This window comes from Diadema antillarum, unplaced genomic scaffold (assembly GCF_040938485.1).
Source record: "Diadema antillarum isolate AM-2024a unplaced genomic scaffold, OU_Dant_1.0 seq00000900_RagTag, whole genome shotgun sequence".
NCBI classification, from domain to species: domain Eukaryota; kingdom Metazoa; phylum Echinodermata; class Echinoidea; order Diadematoida; family Diadematidae; genus Diadema; species Diadema antillarum.
This window is the reverse complement of record NW_027271760.1, coordinates 560,099-586,180: the sequence shown is the minus strand read 5'-3', so window position 1 is coordinate 586,180 and position 26,082 is coordinate 560,099. Positions and strand designations below refer to the sequence as shown.

Sequence of the window (26,082 nt, the reverse complement as noted above, 5' to 3'; positions counted from 1 at the left end):
TTTTTAAGCAAATTTCTGCTATGACAAAAATGACATTCTCTTTGGGGTAGAGAGAAGCCATGTGGAAACGTACTGCATTTAAAAATTCCAATAATATTTTAGTGGTCTAGAGATTGAGATGGGGAAAGTTAACAAACGTTATACTAGTACCAGTACTTGTACTACTAGTACCTCCTTGGTTATACGTTATACTAGTATCTCATGGTTTTCGGTACGTCAGAACCAATGTCTCGTCCCCTTTCTCTTTCTACCTGTCTGTCTATCTGTCTGTCTGTCTGTCTGTCTGTCTATGTGTCCATGTGTCTGTCTCTCGGCAAGATATTTGCAGATAGTTAAGGGCTTAAGAAAAATATCGTGGAATATCATCTGATGCGAAAGTGGGAAGGCAACGTCCGTGAGTTCATACATTATACTCCCCTTCAGGTGACTGAAATAGAATTTGCGAGAAATGTCAACTCCACAAAAATATCATTCTCGATCTTCTTTGTACATACTTTCTCTCCCCCTCTCTCTTTCTCTCTCTCTCTTCCCCTCTGTCTCTTCGTTGTCTTCCCTTAAAAAAAAAAAAAAAAAAAACTCCTGAAAATCTCCCACCACTGCGGGTGCCCGCGAGCAATAACCTATTCATATTTTCGTCGATCCTAATCTGTCTATATTCCGTTATGGGATCCGTCACGCATCCCTATTTGTTTAGGCCTGTGGCCCACAGTTGCTATTTTGATCCCAACTGAAGACAATGATGTGTCTCCATGTTACATGGTAACGAAACACTTTGGATACAAGCTATATGACGAATATTGACACTCCAAACAATTGTTTGACGGTTGTCATCGGGTTAGTATATGGGCATTTCCACGGTAACTCACGTTACATTTTGAACTCAAAATTAGGTCGTTGAGATCAATATCCTTAAAACCTAATTAGTGATATGAGTTACTATATGTGAATGAGTATCATGCACCTCCATCCTCCCTCACAGCAACATTACATCCACAGACTCTTATGAGAACTATGAGAAAAAGCACTACAAATGTCGGTTAACTCACGTTACATAATTTGGACATGCAAAAATTTGGCATGTCTTATATTCAAAAGTTTCCTCAAACAAGAAACAGAGAGACTTTAAAGTCTATTGTGTCAAAGTCATAGACTAACAACATACATCATCGAGTATGGTAAAAATTCAAATTGTCTTACATTCTCCAGGTATCGTCATGTAAAGCGGTAACTCACGTTACGGTAACTCACGTTACAGTTTGTCCACATGATCACAAGACGATTTTTTGTCTTAATAATCCAAAGAAAACTTACCAAGACAACTTTTTTTCACAAACAAACACCCTGAATAAAGAATCTAAATTGATTTGAACATTGATCTGACAGTAATTAATCCCATTTTATCCATGAGATTACCAAAAGGCAGGAAACTTTACATTTAGAATACCAACTTGAAGATAAATTTCATTTTTAATTGAGTCGTTTTCCAAGCTTTCATTTGTACTGAGACAAAAATTGTATTCAACAAAATGATATGAAACAGAGTCTATTTCATTAAATCAAACTCTTTTCCACTTAACAAATGCATCGGAAATTGAGGATTTAATTGAGAATTTGATTTGATTGTTTTTTTTTTATTTTACTAGATTTAAATGGATTACAGGCTATCTAGATAAAACAAGTCATCCATAAACTATTCCATTTAATACACTGAGTCACGAGACTAGAGACCTGTACATGTAGTCTGTGGGGAGTTTAAAGGTTCAGAAATGAATATTTCAATAAATCTTTTAACTTTTAAACAATGCAATTTATATTCCAATTATTTGATAATTGTTTGAATTACTCAATAATCAATTGTTTGTATGTTTGATTTGTTTACAAATTCTTATACTAAACTGGTACAGAAATTAGACTTGAACTACAGAAACTGCAGATGAATTCTAGTTATCTGCTACCAGTATTGATCAGCTTAATAACACATGTTCATAAATGTTTAAGCCTTAAAAAAACAATGGCTTTGGTCTATGAAATGTCAAGTAGCCATTATTTGAATTGTACATACATGTAAAAAGTATACCAGTATTTTCTAGAGTAATCAAGCAGACTAAAGCAGTAAATCCAAATGAAAAACATGAATAGTAAATATTTTGTGATCAGGAGGCTAACTATTAATATCACAAAATGTTGATAGTTTGCTTTAAGGTACATGACTGTCCAGCTCTTAAAGAAAATGTCTGGTAATGAGGTTCACATTCAACAAGTTTTTGGTAATAGATCAGCATGTAAAAAGTAAATTATAGTAAACATGGAAAAGTTTCATTGTAGGATTTTGCAACAATATAGCTAAAACCTCAGAGTAGAATAGTATAAAACACATAAGCGTGTCAAATTCACAATGTTCAGTTCTCAAAAATCTCAGAAAAACAGCAGGAAGCGAGCTCCAATCTTAAAATTCTGTTCACATGTAAATGTTTCAGCCTCATAAACAATGGCTTTGGTCTATACAGGTAGGTATAAACTGTGAAATGTCAAATACAAACTGTAGTAATCACTTGAATTACAAAAACAACTTTTCAAGCGTAATCATGCAGTGATTATCCCAATCAGGAGTCTATTAATAGTTATCACAAAATTTTGATAATTTGCTGGAACAAGGTCCATGCAGCTTTAGAGGAAATGTCTTTTAACAACTTTTGTAACAGATCAGTATACATGCACTGTAATATTAAATAGTAAATATGGAACCTGTTGAAGCACATGTGATGGACATGTGTATTGTACATGTAGACCAGTTGGTTTGGTGATAGAAAGAGACCAAGAGAATAACAATCTACTGGAAATAGAATCTTAATACAAGAGTTCAGTAATCATGTACTCATTGGTTACTTACAATCACAACCTTCATATCATTTCTTGGTATTAAAGAAAAATCATGTCGGTAACTCACGTTACATTGTGGTAACTCACGTTACATGGTAACTCACGTTACAATTTTAAGACCTCTGTTATGAGAATTTGAAGCAAAGAGTATAAGTCCCATCGTATTTCTTGGATGTGTGCTGCATAGTTATTTGATAATCCAAAATACCATGTCTCAGTTGGGCATAGTAAAATTGCTAGGTTAAAAAGTTCATGTTTCGGTAACTCACGTTACAGCAGCTTCTCGAGCTATGTAAGAGCACGCTGGTGTCCGAAGGACATATCTTATATCGAGGTCTCCACTTTATTTACTGCTAGATTAATATATTTTGATTTGTTAAACCAAACAAAGTTTGATTTGAGCCTCAAGTATAAAAAATAATCACAAAGAGCAACAAAAATGCATTTGTAGGGATTTTTAGGTCAAAAAATGCTTTCTGGTTTCAAAAGGTATAAAACTGCACAAAAGGGAACTTTTCTTAAAGGTAAAGTTGGTTTCACACACTTCAAACTATGGTTAACAAAGTAAGATTATCAGTTGTCCTGAAATATACGGGTAAAATTTTGGTGGTCATGTCGCACAACTCACGGAAATGCCCATATATATATATATATATATATATATATATATTTGATATTCCTTGTGCTGTTAGATTTTTTAAAGGTTTATGATGCAACGAGTTAGAGAAACAGATACATGTTTTCCAACAGCGATACAAAATTTCTCCTTGTTGCCTTAACAATTTCAAGCAATCATATATTTGACAAAAAGGGGAATCAGTTGAAAGCAACGGATTCGCGATTGCAGTGATGGACGAGTTCTGACAAATTTCGGATTTGCTTGGGACGCCCTCTTTGGCTCACATTGAGCAACAGCGATGAAACCCGTCCCAACGTGGCTCACAAGTATTGTAACATCAGACGAATTCCTTGATTAGTTGTTATCTTCAACGACGGAAGAAAGCTTGGAGTAATTTTGTTGTTTCGAAAAGGCAAAGTCTTGCTTCCTTTAAACTAATGGGAAGGAGAGAGGGAGGGTGGGGACGGGACTGAAAAATCAAACCAAGGCCAGTCCTTATCACTGCAACTTTTAGATTAGACAACCCGAGGTCTTCTTCATGGAATAATCATAACAAGAAATTAAGTTACATATAGCACATTAGAGTCGATAATACAAAATCGAAGTCAGAATACTCTCCACACAGAAAAGAAAAACAATGACAAAAGTCGGCATGATGTTCCTAGTTGTTGTTTTGTGTGTGTGTGTGTGTGTGTGTGTGTGTGTGTGTGTGTGTGTGTGTGTGTGTTAGGCGTAGTATGGGATGTGAATTAGCTCTTTTAGGAATTGTTTATGATAAAACAGTGCAACAAATGTTAATCTATAAATGAATAGAATTTGTCTTTCATGCAAACAAACCAACCTGACGATTGTTTGAAAATAATGCTGTTACACTTATGGCACTTTGCTTAATAAATTATCATTAATTCTAATTTGCCTTTTCGTCTGGGTTTGTAATTGTGTTTGTGTGTGTGTGCTTCCGTGTGTGAGTGTTTTACTTTTTCAAAATACATTTTTAGAGGATTACTTACTGAGTTGTGTGACGGGATATTTGCAGATGCCGCGGAAAGAATAGCGGGGAGCCCTCCGGAGGGTCTTGTCGCTGATAGTGTAGTGAGTGGAGCTAGGTCCGATCCCCTCTGTAAGGGAGATAAGAAACAGACAGTGGATGGAGTGACTATGATGATTTTTTTTGTTTGTTTCTCTTAACTCTAGATGGCAAGGGTTTTAATAGGTATTTTCCACGTAAATGTCCCTGCTGTGTTCAATGTTATCTCCACACTTAGACAAGGTAAGTGTGACACATACGCTTTCACATTGCAAAATAAATGCATGCACGATTTGGACAGTGCCTATAAAGACTATGAACCGATATGCTCATGGCATCATGATGACTATTGTATTGTAATTCTAGATGATCAGGCAGTTTCAAAGGTCTGTCATGTCGTGTCCTTTTTCTTCGTTTCGTAGAGAATAAAGAAAAATGGTTAGCAACTATTATAGATTATGAAAGAAGACTGGCCCCAAATCTACCCATAGAACATCGACATACGAAGCGGGTAATCAAATACGTTGCACCTCCTCATGATTAAATCTCTCGTTGCTAGGGCAACTATTCAACACAAAATGTCTCATTGTATTCTGAAATTCTAGTTATGAGAGAGTTGATAAATTAGGTGGCTACTCACCGGCGTCGGATTCAAACGGGCGATAGGTGATCAGCGCGGTGGGTGCGTCCGAGTTCTTGATGAGATCCCGAAGGAAGTAGGAGTTGGGGCTGGGACCGTACGTCTCTGTAGGTGTTAAAAGCAAACAAATTTAAACTATCATGCCGGAAAAGAAATTCAAAAATAGCTGCTGAACATATATTGTAAAAGATCCATGTACACCGTTACTCTCAACGCTCACACTAACTTTTAAATGCCAAAGAATTAGGTACAATAGACACTCCTGACTTTCCTTATTGGTAGATGCCATCCCGTTTAGCATCCAAGGAGCAGCATTCGGTATTGCCGCAACAAGTAACAAGTTTATGGCATCCAAGGGAACGGAAACACTCGAAAGAATAACTATTTTATGTAGGGGGACATCGGATCTTGAAATCAAGTTACTGACAGAAATACAAAAGTGTTGGCATTGAAGTAAACGGAGGCTATCGAAAGGATAATCACTGAGACCTATAGAATGAGCCCTGGAATGAAGTTGGTGGTAAAGACACACACAGACAAACAAACAACCAAAGAGAAGGGAACTGACGTGTTGGTATCGAAATGAAATGAGGTCATTGGAAGTAAAATCATGCTTCTGTACAAGCACAAAGAAACGAGTTCTCTCTCTTCTACCTTTTTGTGATCTTTTTAAAGCGCAAGGAGCTTTTTTCAGTGTTGGAAACCTTGTGCAGTGTTGTATTATGATTGTCTTGGACTCAAAAGTTTAGTTTGCTATTTGCATGGAGTTTCACTTATCTTTAATGTCAAAGCATGTTCTTCATATAGAGCGTGAGGATATACAAAGAAAAGTCTAATTTGAACCGAGATAATGTGAGAGTGCACTGAGAGACTATAAACCTAGCAAATTGATTTTTTCTAACACTACTCAGCTCTTTACGAGCTGTTACTCTTTGATTGTTTTTTTTCAAGGTTACTGACAAGCTGACTTCACTGTACTTCATAGCGCCGAAGAGGACTCTCTTCTTTGATATAGTCCATCAGGATGATACGTTAATAAATCTGTGTCGCTGAAAGAGACAGTGATGCGTAGAAGTAATTTCTCATCGACGTGGAATTTCCTCTCCTTATCTCTTGCTGGCATCATCATAGTGACCGGAGGGCGCCATCATCGATGACAGCCAGATAACCGACATATCATATTTTTGTTGTTATTTCCTTCTTCTTGTTCTTCTTCTTTTTTTTTCTAGGCTGGAGTCTAATTTTCTTGGCGGGAAGTGCAGGACTTGTACTTTTGAGCAAGGTAACCACATTCTCCCAGTCCCAGTAGACTGATTTCTAGAGATCCTTCAGGCTCTTGGATTTTACCTATCTCTCCGATAGCCTGTTTTAGTGCTATGATATTTTAGTTACGTTTCAAAGCGTGTTTATTCCGTTGGGGTTGAATTTCGCATCTAGGTCTTAATATTCTTGGGGCGTTTCCTACGCGTAATTGGTAGACACACCAACGTTTCAATGGGAACTTCGACTTGATTGTTTGTCATCCTTACGAGGCAATTTCTATTTGGACTTTTATTCGTTAGTCCCAGCCTCTTTGCATTGTGTTTGCTCTACCTATTACGTTATGTTTGTTCCGTTGCGATCGTATCACTTTTGATAGGTCTTGATGTACCGCGCGCATTTTCCGAAATCAAACAAAACGAGGTGCCCTAGTTTTACTGGGATTTGTGGTCTAGTAATCAAAATATGAAGCAAAAAGTACAGCTCAAGCTTTTTGCTCCAGGTGACAGTATGGCCATCACAAATTTTGACAACGAGGGAACAGTCAAGACTAATGTTGATATGTGAATTAGCGGAAATGCGAGGATCTTAGTCCCTTCATGCGAAAGAGTTGCAACGCCTGTAACACTTCTGAATGTATCAGGGCAATTGCCCCCCGAGGGCAATTACCCCTGGCTAAATACTGGTTAGTGATAAGGTTAGAGTAAAGATTAGGGTTAGGGTTAGCTTTAGGATTAGGTTTACGACTAGGATTAGGGTTAGGGTCAGGGAAAGGGTCCGGGGTAATTGCCCAGGGGGTTATTGCCCAAGATCCCTTCTAAATTACAAGTGCGAATGGCATTGCAACAACATACCGACAGAAAGGATCATAAAGGTTGATTTTACCTTACCGTAGGTCCTGGATCTTTTTTTATTTTTTTTTTTTTGGTATTCCCTGTGTAGCTCACCCCCACTCCCGCCCCCATAAAAACAACAACAACCCAAAACATCAAAGACAAACAGAAACAAGAGGCATTGGTGACAGTGGTGGTACAATGACTTAGTTCTCATGCTTGCAAGTTGCAAGAATAGATGGGAACTAGAAATCCAATTCATGTGTTACGGTTCTTATTTTTATTGTGCGCGTATCCTGCGGGCAAAAACTAACCAACAAAGAAAACACTCTTACATAAAGAGAAACTTTAATTAATGGTGATAACTACTAGGACGAGAACAGAAGCATCGTAAAACTCTACGACGGTAGATTGATGAATTATTTTGCGATGAACTCACTCGGTTCGTAGGGTTGTCTGCTTCGTATGGACATGGCGAGACCTTTGCCGATCTTGCTGCGGACATTGTAGGCGAACGGTGACGGAGAATCAGAAACTTTGAAGTGAAAACGAGTGACAGATGAAAACGAAAATGATGATAAAGCAAAAAGGAGTAAATAAATTGAAGCTAAGCATGACGATGAATACGTGGAATTATCTTCCATCAGAAATTGCATCAATTATGCTTCAAGAATGGAACAAAATGGTATCAAGATACCACATCATACCTCAAGAAAGTCATCTCATTCATCTTTACTATCATTATCATCATGATCATGAATAGCATAATAGTGATAACGTTATGACTATAATCATCATCACAATTGCTAAGGTTATTACTGCAGTTGGTATTATCATTGTCATCATTATTGTTATCATTACCATTTCCTTTATCGTTATTATCATATCCATCATATTCATATAATCATAATCATAATTACTGACACTACTAATAGTAGCAACATTAAACTCATCATCGTAATTAGCATTTTCATTATCATTTTTGATGTTGTAATCAGAACTTCATGTCAGTCACTGGCACTTCTACTTTTGTGAAAAATGTTGTTTTGAATGTTATTACAGTGTGCTATTCATTAATATCAACGCTGATTAATACTGAAACAATACCTGTTTGCCACTGCGGTTTAAGTCTCTTTCCCAGGGTGTATCCCGAAGACGTCCGGGGTTCTGTCACGTTGTACGCGGCGGGCCCCGGGCCCAGCGACTTCTCGCGTCTGTGGAGAATGCCGAACGATTTCTTGGGGCCATCATCCTTCAGCTTCGGGGTGTAGGCGTTCGGGCCCGGTGTCGGAATACCTACGAGAAGTAAACCGCATTGATTGATGAACATGAGCACTTACACTCCAGAGTTAAGAACGTGAGATATCATTCTTTGCGTACGTTACGTGAACTTTCTTTCTTATAGGATATCGCTGTCAATAGACTTTTTACACACGTAGATGTTGAGAAAAAAAACAAAACTATAGACACTTTAAAGGTTGTGTACAGTTCTGGTCGAGGTGTAGATTTAGCTTTTAATATTTTGCGAGATATTCAGAAACCACTCTATGAGATGTAAGGGGGAATGCAGTTCTAAGGGGTATCAAAAGTCTATTCCATGAAAATCGGTTTTGAAATGGCTGAGATATCCAAAAACAAGGTGAAACAAAGAGATCCTAATAAAGTTGTGGCATGTCGCCTTTTATTATTAGCACTTTTTGGGATATCTCAGCCATTTGAAAACCAATTTTCATCAAATAAACGTTGAATCCTTCTTAAAATTACATGCTCTTTCATATTTCATAAGAGGCTTTTCATTATCTCACTTAGGAATGTTCGAAACATGAATCCCTACCTCAACCAGTACTGTACAGTCCCTTTAAGATACAGCAACATGGATATTTCTTGTAGCCATTTGATGAGGATCAAACGCAAATGACGTCGGAGTCACGTGACAACGACGATCTTTTCGAGAGCTTGGTTGGTGTTGGAGAACCATGATAGGTCTTTTACTAATATTCAGACAATCGCAGGTTTCTTTATACCTAATATATAACTAGATATGGAACAACAAATCACACAAAAACACTAAACGCAAATATGAGTAATCCTCCCCCTCCCTCCCCCCCCCCAAAAAAAAATATTTATATAATATTGGATGGCCTTGAGATTAATACAAGGAAATATTGGACGAGCTATGCACAAATATTGGACGAGTCGAAGACGAGTCCAATATTTTGCTTAGCGAGTCCAATATTTCCTTGTATTAATCGAAAATAGGACATTCAATATCATCATTATTATCCTACAGAGGATTTTAGCAAAGAATGTTTTCGCTTAGGCCTACCCTTTCTGTCTCCGACTCCGAGTGCTGTTCCTACTGTGTAGTGATCCTGACATGGGGTATGGTACATGTACACTCTTCAGTGCAAGTTAATCCACTTCAGTCTCTGATAAAACAGTGATCTATGTATCCAAGGTAGCCGTCATGTTACTATTAGACCGAGATCTAGCTAATTTAGACCAGAATTAGATGTATTTGTATCCGAGATCTGAGAAACAATTCACGTCACATCTACCGTAGATCGTGAAAGATCGAATTAGGCTACTACTACCACAACTAGTCCTACTGTGCTGTATATAACGTACTTGTACACACGTACATACATGTCCAGTAACTGTAATATGCATATCGCGCATGCAAATGCAAGCGCAGCGGCGGCGGCCGGCTACATTATATCGCGCGCGGGCTATCTAGCAGTAGCGCTGAGCATGCAGAGCTGCAGATCAATCGTCGCCTTGCGCCTGCATGCACAAAAAAATGCAACTTGTTTTCATCAAACGTAAATTTAACTTCCTGTTATGAAAGTGATATTTTGAAAAATTGTGTGGAAAAACAATTTCAACTAATTGATGTATGAAATTTGTTTGTAAAAACACAGAATTTTAGAAGAAACGATATTCTAGTTAATTCGTGATTGACCAATCACAGACGTTTTTACTTCTTATTTCAGGTCATCTCGTAGATATCTCAACCAATCACGGTGCAGTTTATAAAAACTTTGGGGAATCCCCCTCTTGCCGTCCAATATTTTAAATATTGGGCGCCTCGGCAAAAAATATTGGTCGAGTTCAACAAACTTTTTAAGTGGGTTGGAGGTTATGAGGTGCGTCGACAAAATAACACTTGTATTTGGGCTCTAAAAATCCTCTGCATGGATAATAATCAATGATATTGCTTCATGACCGTTGTGGTCTTCATGATCATGGTCTCCGAACCCCAACCCTTGCCCCACCCCCACCCCCACCACACACACACACACACACACGCTTCGAACGAAAACAGGACAAACACGAACAAATGAAATTAAAGTGGGACTTTTCGAACATGAATGAGACAAAGTCTCGAAGGTATACACTGAAATAATTTTACACACCGTGTGCGTTGCCTGACAATGCGTTGCTTGGATGCCCGACGTTCACCTTCTCGTGGTGCCTGGATGATACGCTCAGCTTGGGGGCGTGCTTGCCTGTATTCAAGTAGCGCACGTTGTACTGGGCCGGTCCGATGGTATTCGTCGAATCAGCTTGGGAACAGAATGAAACGAAGTCGTATCGAAAATACAATAGGATATTGCACAAGGGAAACGATGATAATTAATCAGTCACAGATGAATCGTCTCTTTTTGAGAGAGGAGGTTGAACTGAAAATGTTAGGGACCGAGAAAGAATTTTAAGGAGTGGAAGAATTAAGAGCAGTGCTAATAATGCCAACGACAGTAATCATTAATGAAGATAACGCTGATAATACGAGTTTTATCATCAATATTGAGAGCGTTAACATTATCATTTATTATCATTCATTTCTTATAAGTGTGAAAATAGAAAGGCCTCTTCCATTTTCACACCCTGACATTATTGCAAGGTTTTACCGTTACCATAGTGACGAAGATGAAAAATGAAGAAGAGGAAAGGAAAGAGACAGACAAATGAGAGCTAGAGAAATGCAAAAAGAAAATTATGTCGAAAGTGAGAGATGATGATGATGGAGGAGGAGGATGAAGATGATGAAGATGAGGTGGAAAATGAAGAGAAATGGGATGATGATGAAGAGTTTGAGAAGAAGGATGAGGAGAGAGAAGAGGAGGAGGAAGCAGAGAAGGGAGAGAAAAAGAAGGAAGGTTGGGATGAGTTTGAAGAGGATGAAGATAGTTATAATGATGATGATGATGTTGGTGGTGGTGGTGGTGGCACGAGGAGGAGGAGGAGGTGGAGGTGACTGAGATACAGTAATACCAAGTTGACATTCTTACTGGCCTCTTCGGTGAGCACTGTTTTCCCCTTGCCCTTTAAGGTCACTCTCTTGTCCGTCCATATCAGATCTCCCGTGGTGTCGTAGTCCGCTGGTCCCGGGGCAGGTTTATTAGCTAAATGTAAATGATATCATGATCAGTACACGAGGTGCAATTATCATTGAATTACACAGCTCACTTCGTGATGTTGAATGTTAAAGCTCATGCTCTACGTGCATAGGCCTTCAAAGATCCTACACTCCATCATTGGCCTTACTATGAGCAGGATGAGTTCATGTAATAATATTTTGGCACGTAAACATTACGGGCGAACTATGTCTAAATTACATTGAACATTTCTTGTGAATCTCAGGTCTTTACAAAAGTTAAATGTTGAGTCTTGCGTCATAAGCAATAATTTACTCATTTCGAATAATTTTTGTACACATAATATGCACAAAAAAGTCTCAAGCCGCGTTACCGCTGAAGTCCTTGCTCCGGCCAACGATAGAGAAATGCGGGAAGGCGGGTCGCGTCAGTTGTTGGCAAGGGAGATAGTCCGCGGGACCTGGACTGGGAAAAGCTTGGGGGACAAACAAACAAACAAACAAACAAACAAAAGAAAATAGTGAATGCTCATTCATAATGATTATCATCCATGTAGGTTATACCCCGTCCTACAAACTTACAACACTCAATACGATCGTCTACTCTCATTTAATCCAAATGCGGTGTTGCAGTGTAAAGTGCGGGAGTTAGCTGGTCATCTTGTCTAGGAAGCGGGATGTTTTAAAGTTATCATTTACGAATCCTTCTCCCAATTATCACTTGCAGGATCAGTATTTTTATTATGGTTCATCATTTGTTTTCAATATTTCTCGGTACCTAATTAAGTATGATTCTTGTTATTTTGCTGCAGTTAAGTGTTTTGTAGATTGTGATCATCACCGGTCGTACTTTTGTATCTTTGTAATGTAGTGACTATAATTTTTATATTGTCACTGATTAAACAAATACGGTATACAATCTTGCACAAGTAAATGGAATGATAGGTTTGTTAAAACCCGTCGAGGACGGATTGATTTTGCTGCAACACGCATTTCCCATAGACACCTGCCCGAGTATACTCGGGACTCGTCCTCAACGGGTTAAGGGAAATGAGGATATCAACAAGAAACTAACGCGTTGACAGAATCAAGAGTCATTATGGCGTGTCCTAATGTCAAGAGTCATCACGGTCATAAGTTCAAAATTGTATCCTAAAGACATTTTCCCCCCTACAATGTCTCAGGATTTACTCAAGATCTCATCCGGACATCGATGTAACAGCATTATCGTCAAGGGAGGGTGCCGTGAATATGCGACCTGTCTATGCCATTTCTTTTCATATATATATATATATATATATATATATATATATATAAATGCGTTTTGAATTTTTGAGTAGATATTGGGTTTTTGCATTTATGGGTAGACTATTCCAATTGACTATGGTTTAAGGCGGATAATTACCAGGTATACCAAACAAATATAATACATCACTTCATTGGTAAGCCTAAACCCAGTCAATTTTATCATTGTCATGGATGTTCTGTCCGCTTCATTTACAAGCTCGACTTCATATATATAATAATGCCTCCGTTGACACTATCGTGGCGTAGGCACAAAAATATCCTCCGATTTCTGTTCTCCATTACTCATGAACCCACTAGACATAGGAAACTAACATACCTTGTTGAGTAAGAGGCTTGCCTCCTTTAGGAACGATGTAATCCCCCATGGCGGTCCGTTCTTGTTTCCCTATCGGAGAGGAAAGCAAAATGATAGGAAATGGAAATCAGCCCCATAGATCTAGATCTATAGACTATGAGCTGTAGGAGCCTACTATAGCTAAACCAAAAATGATAGAATGACGTATTGAAAAAGAGATGAAAACATGTAGATACACAACTACAAGCATTTAGCTGATTTAGGCCCTATCATATATGTCGTGTTGATTGAACAATTAAAGTTATATGGATGTAGACCTTCAACTTATCAAAAAATAGATACACGTCAGATAGGGTCTAGATTTATAGTCTATTCAGAGATAAGGATAGGTCTTTCTACTGTATATTACAAGAGTTGATAAGCAACTTTGAAATTGAGTGACTCCAAGAAACTGCTAATATTAAATAGGGCCTACTATGATTTTTGTATAAAAGGGAGTGGCAGAACAATATAATACTATAGTCTATAGACGATCTACTTCTGGTGTTAGTTTAGAGCCCTATCTGTTTGTGGTTTCTTTTGTTTTAATTAGAGTCTTAAGACGAACAGATCGTGGAAATCTCAATCGATAGCTAAAGTCTTAATAAAGACAAGCAAGACAACTAAAGTTAAGGTTATTTCCGGTCGAGTAAACGCCGCATTTCTCAAAATCAAGATGAGTGTGTCTAGTGTCTAGAGCAAATTGTAACGTTTAGAGCATGCAGAGGGGAGATTGTTGAAAACAAAATCGACCGAGAACCATCTCTTCAAGATTTCTAATTCTATTGCATATTGCATTTATTTTTGCATCTGTCAACATCGGACTTATTCTTTCTATCATTTCCATTTTCTGTCATACTAATGTAGGTCCTACGTAGTCAGGGAAGGTATTTTTGTAAAGGCCGATTCTTCCATCGCAGTCACTTTTCTTCGTTTCTGCGTTCTACTTCTGCTAGTCCTAACTAAATTCTAACATAAGATCTTTCTAACTTAGAGATCTATCTAACACTAGAGGTCTAACTAGTACACGTAGTAGTAAGTAGGCCTGCTACCAGTGCTAGTACTAGACACAATCCATGCTACGTGTACGTCATTTGACATGAAGTTCTTACGTTAAACCTAAGGCTAGAGATCTTTTATAGTTCTAGTCGTTAACGTTAACATTACGTTTTAGGCCCTGTGCTGGTAGCCGATTCATCTGTCATTTTTTCTTTTCTTTTTTTTCCCTGTTTTTTTCTAGACGTAAAGTCCTAACTGACAACACTGTTCCTTCTGGCAGAGGTTTCTACCGCCTAGAGTCTAACTAATTTGTCTGGTACATTAATATCACACTTAGATTATCTACAATACGCACTTTTAGTTCCATGTTGGCCGTCCTCTTCGGCTGCAATCGTGTCTTTTGACCCATTGTCTGCTGGTGGATCACGGATGTCCTGAGAAGCCTCAGTCACGGATTCTTTTATAGTTTGCATCCTCCCTCGAGCTCTGCTTCTCTTCTTTGAATTACAACATAGATGAACGAATTCTCAACGTAGAATAGGGATAACGTAAACTTGACGTGACAGTGAAATTCAACTTGATACAAAGAGATTAAAATAGTGCAACGTGTGTACAAGCATACGGGACCGAGCACTTTTTTCAATGCACAAGCACTGGGACGTGGACCATCCGGATCTATGGATGGTAGTTGTACTTATGGTACGATTGGCGCCGCCCACTACCTAGTACTGTGATACGGGTGTTGTATTTTGATGTGTATTGAAGACTGTATGTACGTCGGCATGGTTATCACACGCGCTCAAGGTCGCGCGCGCTAACCCATGACGCCATAATACAGTATACTACGCAATTAGTGATTAAAAAATTATCAAATTAATTTACTGAGTAGATGTGGCAGCCATAGGCTATCGAGTACAGAACATAGGAAGATATCAATGCAGAAAGGAAATGAACGTTAGTCTGATCGGGAAGGTGACGAATTTCATTATGCATTTGTTTGAACGCTGTGCGTTTATGATAATGGCTCAAGAATTACCGTAAATAATTATGATAATAGTAAACGATATAGGCCTACCCTTTCCGTTTTCAAAATGTAATGTGCATAAACATAATCAGTGAACTTATATATTACTTTTCATTTATGTTTTGTACACAAGCTTGTAAATATTGTTAATATTTAGTCTGTTCTGTTCTGGATGTAGGCCTATTTCCAACGCGCTTGCCAATGCCTTGGTACAAGATGACATGGGAAAATAAAGCAATCGCCATTGTCATTATCATTGTCACTGATTATCACAGCTGCCCTGGATCATGCCCCTGAGTTCACTTTGTATTGATGACGTCGAAAAGACTTATTCCTGCATGTGTATGTTCCTTGATGTTTAGTGATCTGGATGGTTACAATATACCTAATACGTGGCAACATTCGTTTGTAGGCTGTAAATGGGCCCACCTTTTAAGGTAATTTGTACAATAAGACGCAATAATTGTTTTTAATACCAGCAATATAAAAAAATCAATCTTGACCATTTTAAAAGCTGTTCTTACTGTGACAACTAGAAGCATTTGCGATGACTGAAGTATTCAATGTTACAGTTTTCAAAGATTACGAAGGAAAAATCGTAATGCCAGGTCGCAAACCATTCTAGCTTACTTAGCTTATGCAGTAAATTTCTAGTGAAGCAGAGCCAGCCGATTTGGATAGAATAATAAAGAACGTTTGATATTTATTGGCACTCAATATGAAAGCACTGCGATGTGTTCATAATGAAAAGTAATTCAGGGCACACACGTACAGACCGATAGCAGCAATTGATAAGTGGCTTGGTTTTCATATTCAACTCTTATTATGAATCTCATAACAGAGAGGTTTTTTGTGCAAAATTTACATCATATTGGGCGTGCAGTCTGCCTATGTTGCCATCTTCAATCTTCGGATAATGACATCAAGACATAGTTACCAGAGCGGCGGTCCGGCTGGCATGTTCGCGGGTTTGTCGGCGGTTTACTCGGGACATCTCTCGTAATCCTACATTATTTTGCTTAAGATGATTTGTGAAATTGAGTGACAACTCCTATTTGTGAAATACTTGGTATGGCTGCTTTTTTGTTTTGTTTTGTTTTGTTTTGTTTTTGCTTTGATTGATTTAATTTCATGTATAATTTGTTTTTGAAAATCAATAAAACACATAAAGAAAAAAATAGACATTTAGTTACCAAGCTGATACTCTTGGATAGTTTGAATCGAGTATATAGAAGTTTGGAAAAAACAAGTGATTAGCATGGGCCGTATCTCAAGTTGTAAACACATCGGATTCCTTGTCAAAAAACAAACAAATACAATGACATTCACGAGTATTTTGCGTTTCTTAATCTGGGTTTAATCCTGGTTGATTAAGTCATAACATGGTTGCGATATAACCAAACATAGAGTAAAATGGCGTTCTTTTTCTAATAAGCTTGTATTAAGAAGAGTAATTTCAATTACAGCCAAAAAATTATTAAAATAAGGAAAGACATGCATTAAGTTCAAGTTTACTTCACACAAGACAATCAATACACTAATTGCGGTGTAATTTTGTGAGGGATCAAATCTCACCAAGAGTATAACAGCAAAGTTTGGCTGCTTTACTACTGTACAGTGCCTCACGCACTCAGATATTGTCTCTAGAATGAGAATTACTTATAATGCTGTTATGATGAAATTATGACACGACATAAAAAGTGTTACAAATTGTCGATTATAGGTACAGCAAAATTTGGAGAAAATAAGAAGATGAAATAGAAATAATTTGTAGCTCATCAACTTAATTTCTCCTCTTGTCATGCACAGGCGTTGGTTCACCGTCTCTCCTCTGTACAATGAAATTAAAGAATTTGCATAAAAAACTTCCATTTTTGTTAATAATTGATCTTAAGATATCTAAGATTGAAGCTGCAGAAAAAAAAACAATATTAAGTATATGTGATAATAATTTCAACACAATCTTCAAAATAGTTCTTGTTATGTAACTAGAACGAGTGCAGAGTGTCATTGAAAAAAATGCATTTGTCTCCATTTTGATGATTGCCTTACTTAAAAAAGATAAAACGGCGTTCCACTGTTTTTGCACTCAAACTCTTCACTTCAACTCTACTAATCCTGGTACTTTCCATGTCATTTCTCAGCTGGGTTTTTACATACAAGGTATTATCTATTAGGTCTGCACCATGACAGGTATATACGATCGCCACCCTGTTTAATAAATTAAAACACTCGGCTATACAGTATACCAACCAACACTGCTATAATGTTAGTAGACATTTTCACTTTACCAAGGATAGTTATGCAGCTTATGGGATAATACTGATGCGTAAACTGGGTCATCCTTAGAGCTTATCGATCCACGAGTCATACAGCTCACGCGGTCGACGTTATCTCAGCAAAAAAAAAAAAAAAAAGAAAAAGAAAAAAGGCACAGTATGCCTCAACACTAGGCATATAAGGGCAGTGAGTTGGATACTTGGCACATAAGGTCCATAAGCTATAGACACTATAAGGCGAAAAACTGCCCACGAGCTCGACACTGCGTAGGCGCGTGGATAAATGTCACTCTCGTGGGCCTTTTTTTAAAACCTATGGTTCGTGTTGCGCATGTTTGCCTTGTTTGCCCCTTGTGTAAAGGCCTTTGCCTAGTGTCGAGCTGCTGGACCATGATAGCTCGTGGACATATTTTACTTGATGTCGAGCTCATGGGCCTTGTTCACGCAGTGTCTAGTTCGTGGGCTGCATGACTCGTGGGCTGTGTAACTCGTGGTATGTATAACTCTTGGGTTGTATTACTCGTGGGCTGTATAACTCGTGGTCATATTACTCTTGGATTGTATGACTCATGGGCTGCATAACTCGTGGTCTGTATAACTCTTGGGTTGTATGACTCGTGGGCTGTATAGCTCGTGGTCATATCACTCTTGGGTTGTATGACTCGTGGGCTGCATAACTCGTGGTCTGTATAACTCTTGGGTTGTATGACTCGTGGGCTGTAGAGCTCGTGGTCTGGATAACTCTTGGATTAATTGTATGACTCATGGGCTGTATGACCCTTGGGTGTCGAGCTCGAGAAGTGCAGTGCCCCGTTTGAACATTTATAGTGGCTCCAAAAGGTTGTAACAAATTCTGCATTTCGAAGCTCTGCACCGTCATTATGCAGCCTCATGTGTGTCGCTTTTCGACATTTCTTCTGCACAGACACTTGGTACTATCCGGCTTAATTAGCGTCCCGTTTCTCTTCAGAAAATTTGAATGGTAACAGCCTTTTCAGTCTGATGACAAAATGAACGATCCTCGAAGGTTTGACGATCATGATTTCATGAAGTCGGTGAGTATTTTCCCCGTTCCTATGCCAACCTGGTGAGGTGGTATGACGTGAAATAAGACTTGGATCCTGTAAGAAATAAAGAATTTAAAAAAAAAAAACATTTTACACAAAATTTGAAGATCAAGTATCATCGTAAAGTGGGCAGAAGGTTTTTGTTAATCATTTTAAAGAGAGTTAAATCATCAGATAGAGCATAATGAAATATTTCCAGTGATACCTTACTTGTATCTTAACTAAATCTTAGGAATATTTTGAAAATATGATTAAAATTATTCTGTATTTTCTTCTTATTTTCTGTTTTTCACCTGCTTTAATCGTAAACCTCTCAACAAGACGGAAGTTTGCTATTTTTTTTGCGATTTGACTCTTCATTAACTTCGTATAATGCCTGTTACGTCTCACCGGCCTGCTGTATATCAGAAGGTAACAATATCATAATTATTTTCGTGTATAGTTATCTATTCAGCTTTCATGTTGCGTCATTTTGTACATGTTTTATAACATATTTCTTCATTTTAAGTTTTGCCTGCTCCAGTATTTTTGTAAGTCGTCCCTGTAATAGAACACAAATTCACAATCTTAGCAGTCTTTGTTTCTTTTGAAAGTAATGTACAGAAAGAAGAATACTTGAATAATGAGAAATACCATCGTCCTTCAACAGAACTAACAAAGTACATGTCCCGTGTTTTCGCAGGGGCGGATCCAGAATTTCCACAAAGGGGAGGGCGGCTCAAGAAAAAAAAATACACATACACACACACAAAAAAAAAAAAACCCCATATATTTCTGGTTCTACTTCCGGGTTTTATTTCATTTTTTTTCTTTTTATTTCTTTTGTTTTAACAAAAAATAAAAGGGCGCGCGGCCGGTGCGCCCCTCTGGATCCGCCACTATTTTCGGGCTACCATGATTACGATCATGATTATTACAAGTGCCTTCTTTCAGCATGATCCATTTATTTTCCTACTGTTTAACACTCAATTTCACCCAGCTTACCTCCATCCGCATTTTCATGTTTAATACCTGTCATTTATCATTTTCGAAGTGTTTATTTACCGCTACTCACATTTCTCCGTCGGTGATGTTGAGGGCGCCCTTGAGGAAGGAGCTGACCCCGATCACTTTTTCTCGGATCTCCTCTGCGTCGCCGTGCCCGCTGGAGTTGAAGACCTCGACGTAACACATGGGGTCCCCAGCCGTGCCCCGTACCAGGAGCTGGTCGCACAGGAAATGCAGCGTGATGTGCTGAGTTCGAAATAGATCAGATTCGTGCCGTATTTGCAGTTAAATAACTTTGCATTTCTCACTTCGATACCTAAATCCGTGTCAGTAGCCTAAAGCATACTACATGTATATACTGCTCTCTAACTGAAACATTGCTCGAGTTAGATGTCGATGGGTGTATCATAAGTTCAAGTACTGTACTTTAAAAAAAAAGTCCATTGATGATGTTATGACAATGTTGACAACACACACCACACATGAAATATAAATTATTCATGAAATATAATTCAGACATACTATTGACGATTGAGACCTTTTTTGTGTGTAAATTCCTCGAACTCTACAATTTATTTCCTGGCTACCAAATGGACAATACTTCCATTCTTTCCTCGCCACGGGTAATTCTAGCAAAGGTTACAAAACCAACAAAATGTACCAGCTCTATACGGTAAGTAGACCTGCCAGGTCGCGTATCCACGTATGGAGTAGCATGCACCATGCACTTACGGTAATAGATCCTACTTACACTGGCGTCTCTTTTAAGAGACTTGGCTAGCTGGGCCAACAGATCAGCGAGAAAGTCTTTCGGCAAATCCTTCTGTGAAACATTCGTGCAGACGCGTACAGTTGGCATGGTATGCAATGGCATATAGTACTCTAAAATGTGTACAAAATAGATCCTCATCCACAGCACGGTATCCCGTGAAGGTGTGTGCTGCGTTATATAAGGTCTATGTACGTACTAGTCTCATACCTCCTTGGTACTACCTGTACAGTATTATTATGCAGAAATAATGCGGGAGGGGGGGGGGGGGGGTGAAAGAGTGATTAGTGAACCGGAGAAGCCATTGAGCCATTTTCTTTGTAGAGAAACGCGTGGTTAAATACAAGAAGCTGCATGTTTGGGGACCGCCCTCGTTAAACATTCTGTATGCATTATCAATTAGACGCATATGTTTGTTTGTGTTTGTGTGTATGTGTGTGTGTGTATGAGTATGTGTGTGTGTATGTGTGTGTGTGTGTGTGCGTGTGCGTGCGCGCGTGTGTATGTAGACGCGGGAATCAAGTAGATTTTTCACTTAAGTTTAAGGGTTATACTGATTCCGTTATTCGTATAAGGTTATTGTGCACGTTAGTATTAGGGGAGAGAAGTTAACACGCAGACCACACACACACACACACACACTCGTCTAGGCCTATAACATATATATGTATATATATATATATATATACATACATATATATATATACATATATATATAAATATATATATATATACATATATATATATACATACATATATATGTACATATATATATATTATATATACATATATATATTTACTGTAACCAATTGTTCCTCTTTATAAACATTTCTATGAAATGACTCAACATTCACAGAGTATTATGTTGAAGTCCTGAAGACATGCGATTATCCGATGGCGCTTTGAGAAATTGAAAAGGAATAATAAATTATTATGAATCAAATTTTCAAGGAAGCCCATGCTATGACAAGTCTATACTGCCTTGGGAGCTATATGCGAGTGATGTCACAAAGATCAAACCGTAAACACATGGTAAATGGGACAATAAGTTCGACGAATTATGAACAGCACTGCATAGTGATATCATAATAGGATTCCGGTTCCTATATCAGAGCAGGTTGTATAAGGGGTGGGTGACAAGAACTGATTCCACTCAGGGTTCGACATGAGCTGTGAACGGAATACACACATCTGATACTTTAGATATGCGTTAGAAATTAATGACACTCGATTATATACACTAAATGTTGTTAACAAAGGTTCGGGTTCTAAAGGGGTCGTTGAAAAGGGTCTGGTTTCCTAACATGAAAATGGGATGTTTTTCACCATTTACCAATGTTAAGGTGTCCTATAATATTCAAAAACTAGAATCACGTTTTAGACATTCTCTACAACATTTTGTGGATTGAATACAGTCTGGCATGTGCTTAATTGGATTCCCTATTTCCTGTAATTTTCCAAGTAGTGTAAAAAGCATTTATTCAAAACGTCATTTATATAGGGTGAACTCTGGTGATACCATTTAGCATGTTTAGGGTTTGTTTTACCGATGTGACGCCATTTTTAAAGCCCAAGCTATTTTGACCCCTTCCAGGCCCTTAAGGGGGGGGGGGGGGGCACATTGTGCCCCCTATATAACTTCTATATTATATGATGTATGACCGTCATATTTGGTGCATGGGTAGAGCAAATCATACTCTACATGACCTGACATTTGAAATTCCTCAAGGTCATCCACTGAGGGCGCTATTTACCAAAATATAAAGAAATACATAGGAAATATGCTAAAATCATGTTTTTTTCTTTTCATTTCCTTATCCCAAGTTATTATGTTTCTATTTAATGTCAATCATTTTCACATTTACCATGAAGGGAAAGCAAGTCAACCTTCACTCTTTGTAATGGTTGAAATTTCTCATGGTCAACATGTGGGGGCGCTATTCATTACAATATAAAGAAATATATAAAACCTATGATGTATTGCTTTGAATGGGTACATAAATTGGTATCACATTTCATATTTCCAAAATATTGAAATTTTGAGTTTGCAGATTGATAGTATGATACAGGCAAAGCTTGTGTGAAAATAACCCAAAATAAAAGGGTAGTCTTTGAAAAATGCTGTATTTTCGATTATTTGTATTATATCTATTGTTTGATGCCTATGTCGTATAAAAATAAAGGAAATAATAAGAAGAGCATTTCAGGGTAATTCACAACCATTATTACTTCACATTTTGGTCCTTCAGCAAATTACAGCCAAGAAAAACCCCATTCCATCCATTATTATACTGTTAACTGAAATTGGAACAAAAAATCACGCAAAATCTGACGAACATGGTTGTCAGTTTACGGTTGCCATGGCAACCAGCAATATCGGACATAGCTAAATCATATATCAAGATGTTTGCAATAAGATTCTAGGAAAATTCACCCAAATTGGTTGAAATCGAGGAAAGGGTGTGGGAGTGACAAACGAAAATATGGTAGGGGGCACAATGTGCCCCCTTGGGCTTTATAGGGTAAAGGGTGCAAATTTGATATACCGTATATTAATACACCACTGAGGGGCTATTTCTGAGGTCTTCTTGGATGCGGATGGGTAGCACTTTACTTTGTCTGAGAGCGACCTCGTGACGTTGATAGTCTCATTGATAGAAAAGCCTCGTAGTTTCAGATGCTGTCCAAAGCATTTCTGTACTGGTCCAACATTCCCGCTCATCGTTCAAACCTGGTCGTACGTTGATGCTGCATGTACTCAACGAGTTTTTGCTTCAAGCGCGGCGTGAACGTTTGGAGGTTAATAGCGAAGAGGTTTGAGCAGAGTTCAACTTTAGATTCGTCGTGTGCTCAAAAGAACGACAAGAACTCAGGATTACTTGTATTATTATGTTACTGACTTTAGCTTATTCGACCGATTTATCTAATATTATGCAAAGGGAGCGAGGGTTACATAAAATAAGGTTATCCTAACTAATCTCACCCCCTCGTGAATGGACCAGCTGGATCAAAATTAGATAACATACAGCTAAAATTAAAAGCAGTGGTCTAATCTTACTTTGGATATTTAGCACCCTGTGAATAACTGATTACTTTATAGGTCAAAGTAAGCTTCGACCGAATCATGCGGAATGAATCCGTATCTACTTCTGAAAACAGTTTGAATATTCTCTCTTTCCTTCATAAGAGAAGGGAGGTACAAGTGTAGCCTAGGTATAGGCTTATCATATACCTCTTCAATCCGTGCCGCTTTTATTGTATGCACATAATTTCCCTGCACGAAAAAAAAAAAAAAAACCCTGAGGATGAAATTCGGATCATGTTCTTTCTTTCAATCATCATTCATACTTTATTCTTCTCCGACATTAATCTTTGCGTGCATTTAGCAGTGTCAGAGGACGGACTAATCTTAATCAGCTTCAAAAGCCGAGCAACAACTCGAAATCACGTGATCATAAGCGACGTCAGCGAATGCCTCTAAGAGCACCACCTGACAGTTTTTCACTGTCACCCGACTAACTAGTGTGTCACCATGGTCACGTGAGAAAATGCCATGACGCACACTGAATAATATCGAACTCGTCTTTAAGAATCGACCTATTTCTGTCTGTCCTCTCCGAAATTGCTCAAGGATTTTACGTTATTATCAGTAGTTTGTGTGATACATAACCGTATCAACGATGATCACGTTGTGATGATATAACGAATGACCGCTCGTGGGAAACCACACCTGTTGCATGGGTTGGGGCTGAAATGGATACGACAACGGCTAAAAAGGACGATGAACTTTCAGTAGTTCCAATTAACATCCTAAGTCTACTAATGACATTAAGATCTACTACTCTATGTCATCAACACATAACATGACCTACATGATCAGAGCTGAAATAATAATGCTTATTAATATGGCAAAGAACATATTATTTAAAGGGGCATTCCAGATTATTTCATTATTTCACATCATGTAGTACATAAACCAACAGCTCCACGTATAATATAGGCTTGCGGAATTTATTGTGGCTCTTGAGCAGAGAAACCAGTAATCTGAAAATCTTAAGCAAATTACATTGAACAGCGCTGATGACATAGGAACCTCACATATTTCAGAAATGTACTTAATGTAATTCCATTACAATACCTCTTGCTTAACAAGTTCACCTGTGTAGAATCAATGCATGCCTTCTTTTTTTTCTGCTTCCTTGAGCCCCAACTCATGCATTCTTCTACTGAGGCTGCCATGTCATCATCCTTGTTCATTACAATTTGTTATAAATTTTGAAAACATTATCACTCCTCATCCCAGTCACTATAAATTCTGAAACTCTGTACTCATTTTAACATACTTATGGTCGTTCAAATGTAAAAATCTGTAAATCTTCCGGAGGTCCCCTTTAACGTTATTTGTTCTACTGCTCGTGAAACAGCTATCATAATTATACGTTCTGCTAATTCATATCATTAACTGGCCACTCGAGATGCAATATTGTTACTAATATAAATATTTTCGTTGATGATCAGATTGTAGGTCTATATCAGCTGAAATCAAAAGTCAAGGAGATCTCTTACAATCATTTAATTTATGAAAGCTTTGCATATTCATTTATTCATCCTTTCCTTTTCATTATCTTTTCTTATACACAATCTTCTAACTGCATCCTATTCACAAATATTTCTTACATTATATTCACCATAATCCTGACACAATTACTTCATGTTAAAAAAAAAAACATCCTCAGATATAAATCACATCAAGTCAATGAAAATGGAGATCTTTTAACTTGATACATTGACAGTGTTTGATAATACATTAATATTATTTTATGTATGCATGTGTCCACCTGTGCACGTACATTGTATGTAAGTGTGTAAATGGATTGTTGTTAGGGTAAACATTCCTAAGTCCATGAATGAGAAAAATGAGCTGAGATGTTGGTGCTGCTCCATCGTCGTACTGTACCAAACGACAACAATATTGTGTTGATTTGATGTCCAAAGAAGATTTGATGATATTGATGGATTACTTAGAGGGTAAGATGCTTAGCAGGCAGATTATCCCCTGGAGATATTTGCCCCATCCTCTTTCTTTCTTTCCTCGTCAGGCATTCGATGTCAACAATCCTCAATGCTGTTTTATAATCTTGGTATACAGAGCTCGAGGAATATAAATATCGGATCAGCGGGATGACACTCCAGTCAGTCAAAAAGTTGCAGAGTTTTGCGCGGGAGCACCTCAAGCATCAGTTACGGTATGGTACTTAGCGTGTTTGAACCTGTCGTATGACAGCTGATCCTTAGTGCTCTTCAGTTGCATTCTATATAGTATCAAAAAATAACACCAGCATTAACTCGGCTGTAGATTTCTTTTAATCATTTCAAGAAGTTGATATTTTCAATTCTCGTGACCATGAAGCTAACTGTTTACAAGCTGATACATTTCCATTAAGCTTCTTTCAAATCAAAATCTTAATTTTAAAGGGAATCACAATCTTCAAGCCACTGGCTTTTTCGTGGTTTTCCTCGACATTTGATTATCTTACAAAATATTAGCTGTATTGCTTTTATGAAATCAATAAATTGAATTGAATAATTATGACTTTTTTTTTTACACGACCGCTGAGGAGGCAGTTCATTCAAGCAGACAACTACAGGATCGGCATTCCCTGTGGAGGACTATAAGA

The 26,082-nt window shown here is 37.9% G+C and overlaps 2 protein-coding genes across 2 annotated transcripts in view; both read right to left on the bottom strand.

The window, feature by feature from the left end:
- The window catches only part of LOC139741053 (sperm-tail PG-rich repeat-containing protein 2-like), a 33,661-nt gene extending 18,910 nt beyond the window's left edge, over window positions 1-14,751 (bottom strand). The window contains exons 1-9 of the mRNA XM_071651641.1: window positions 14,634-14,751; window positions 13,262-13,330; window positions 12,012-12,113; window positions 11,552-11,665; window positions 10,676-10,825; window positions 8,367-8,555; window positions 7,699-7,794; window positions 5,167-5,271; window positions 4,510-4,617 (exon numbers count right to left, since the gene is read on the bottom strand). Of these exons, the coding sequence (XP_071507742.1) occupies window positions 4,510-4,617; window positions 5,167-5,271; window positions 7,699-7,794; window positions 8,367-8,555; window positions 10,676-10,825; window positions 11,552-11,665; window positions 12,012-12,113; window positions 13,262-13,330; window positions 14,634-14,751 (1,051 nt within the window). The remainder of the gene's footprint in view (window positions 1-4,509; window positions 4,618-5,166; window positions 5,272-7,698; window positions 7,795-8,366; window positions 8,556-10,675; window positions 10,826-11,551; window positions 11,666-12,011; window positions 12,114-13,261; window positions 13,331-14,633) is intronic.
- Window positions 14,752-18,617: 3,866 nt separating this feature from the next.
- Window positions 18,618-20,494, bottom strand: LOC139741052 (MIF-like protein mif-2). Its single transcript, XM_071651640.1, has 3 exons — window positions 20,387-20,494; window positions 19,703-19,881; window positions 18,618-18,702 (listed from the first exon to the last, which is right to left on the bottom strand). The coding sequence occupies exons 1-3, from the start codon at window positions 20,492-20,494 to the stop codon at window positions 18,618-18,620; spliced, it is 372 nt and encodes a 123-aa protein (XP_071507741.1).
- Between the last annotated feature and the right edge of the window lie 5,588 nt (window positions 20,495-26,082).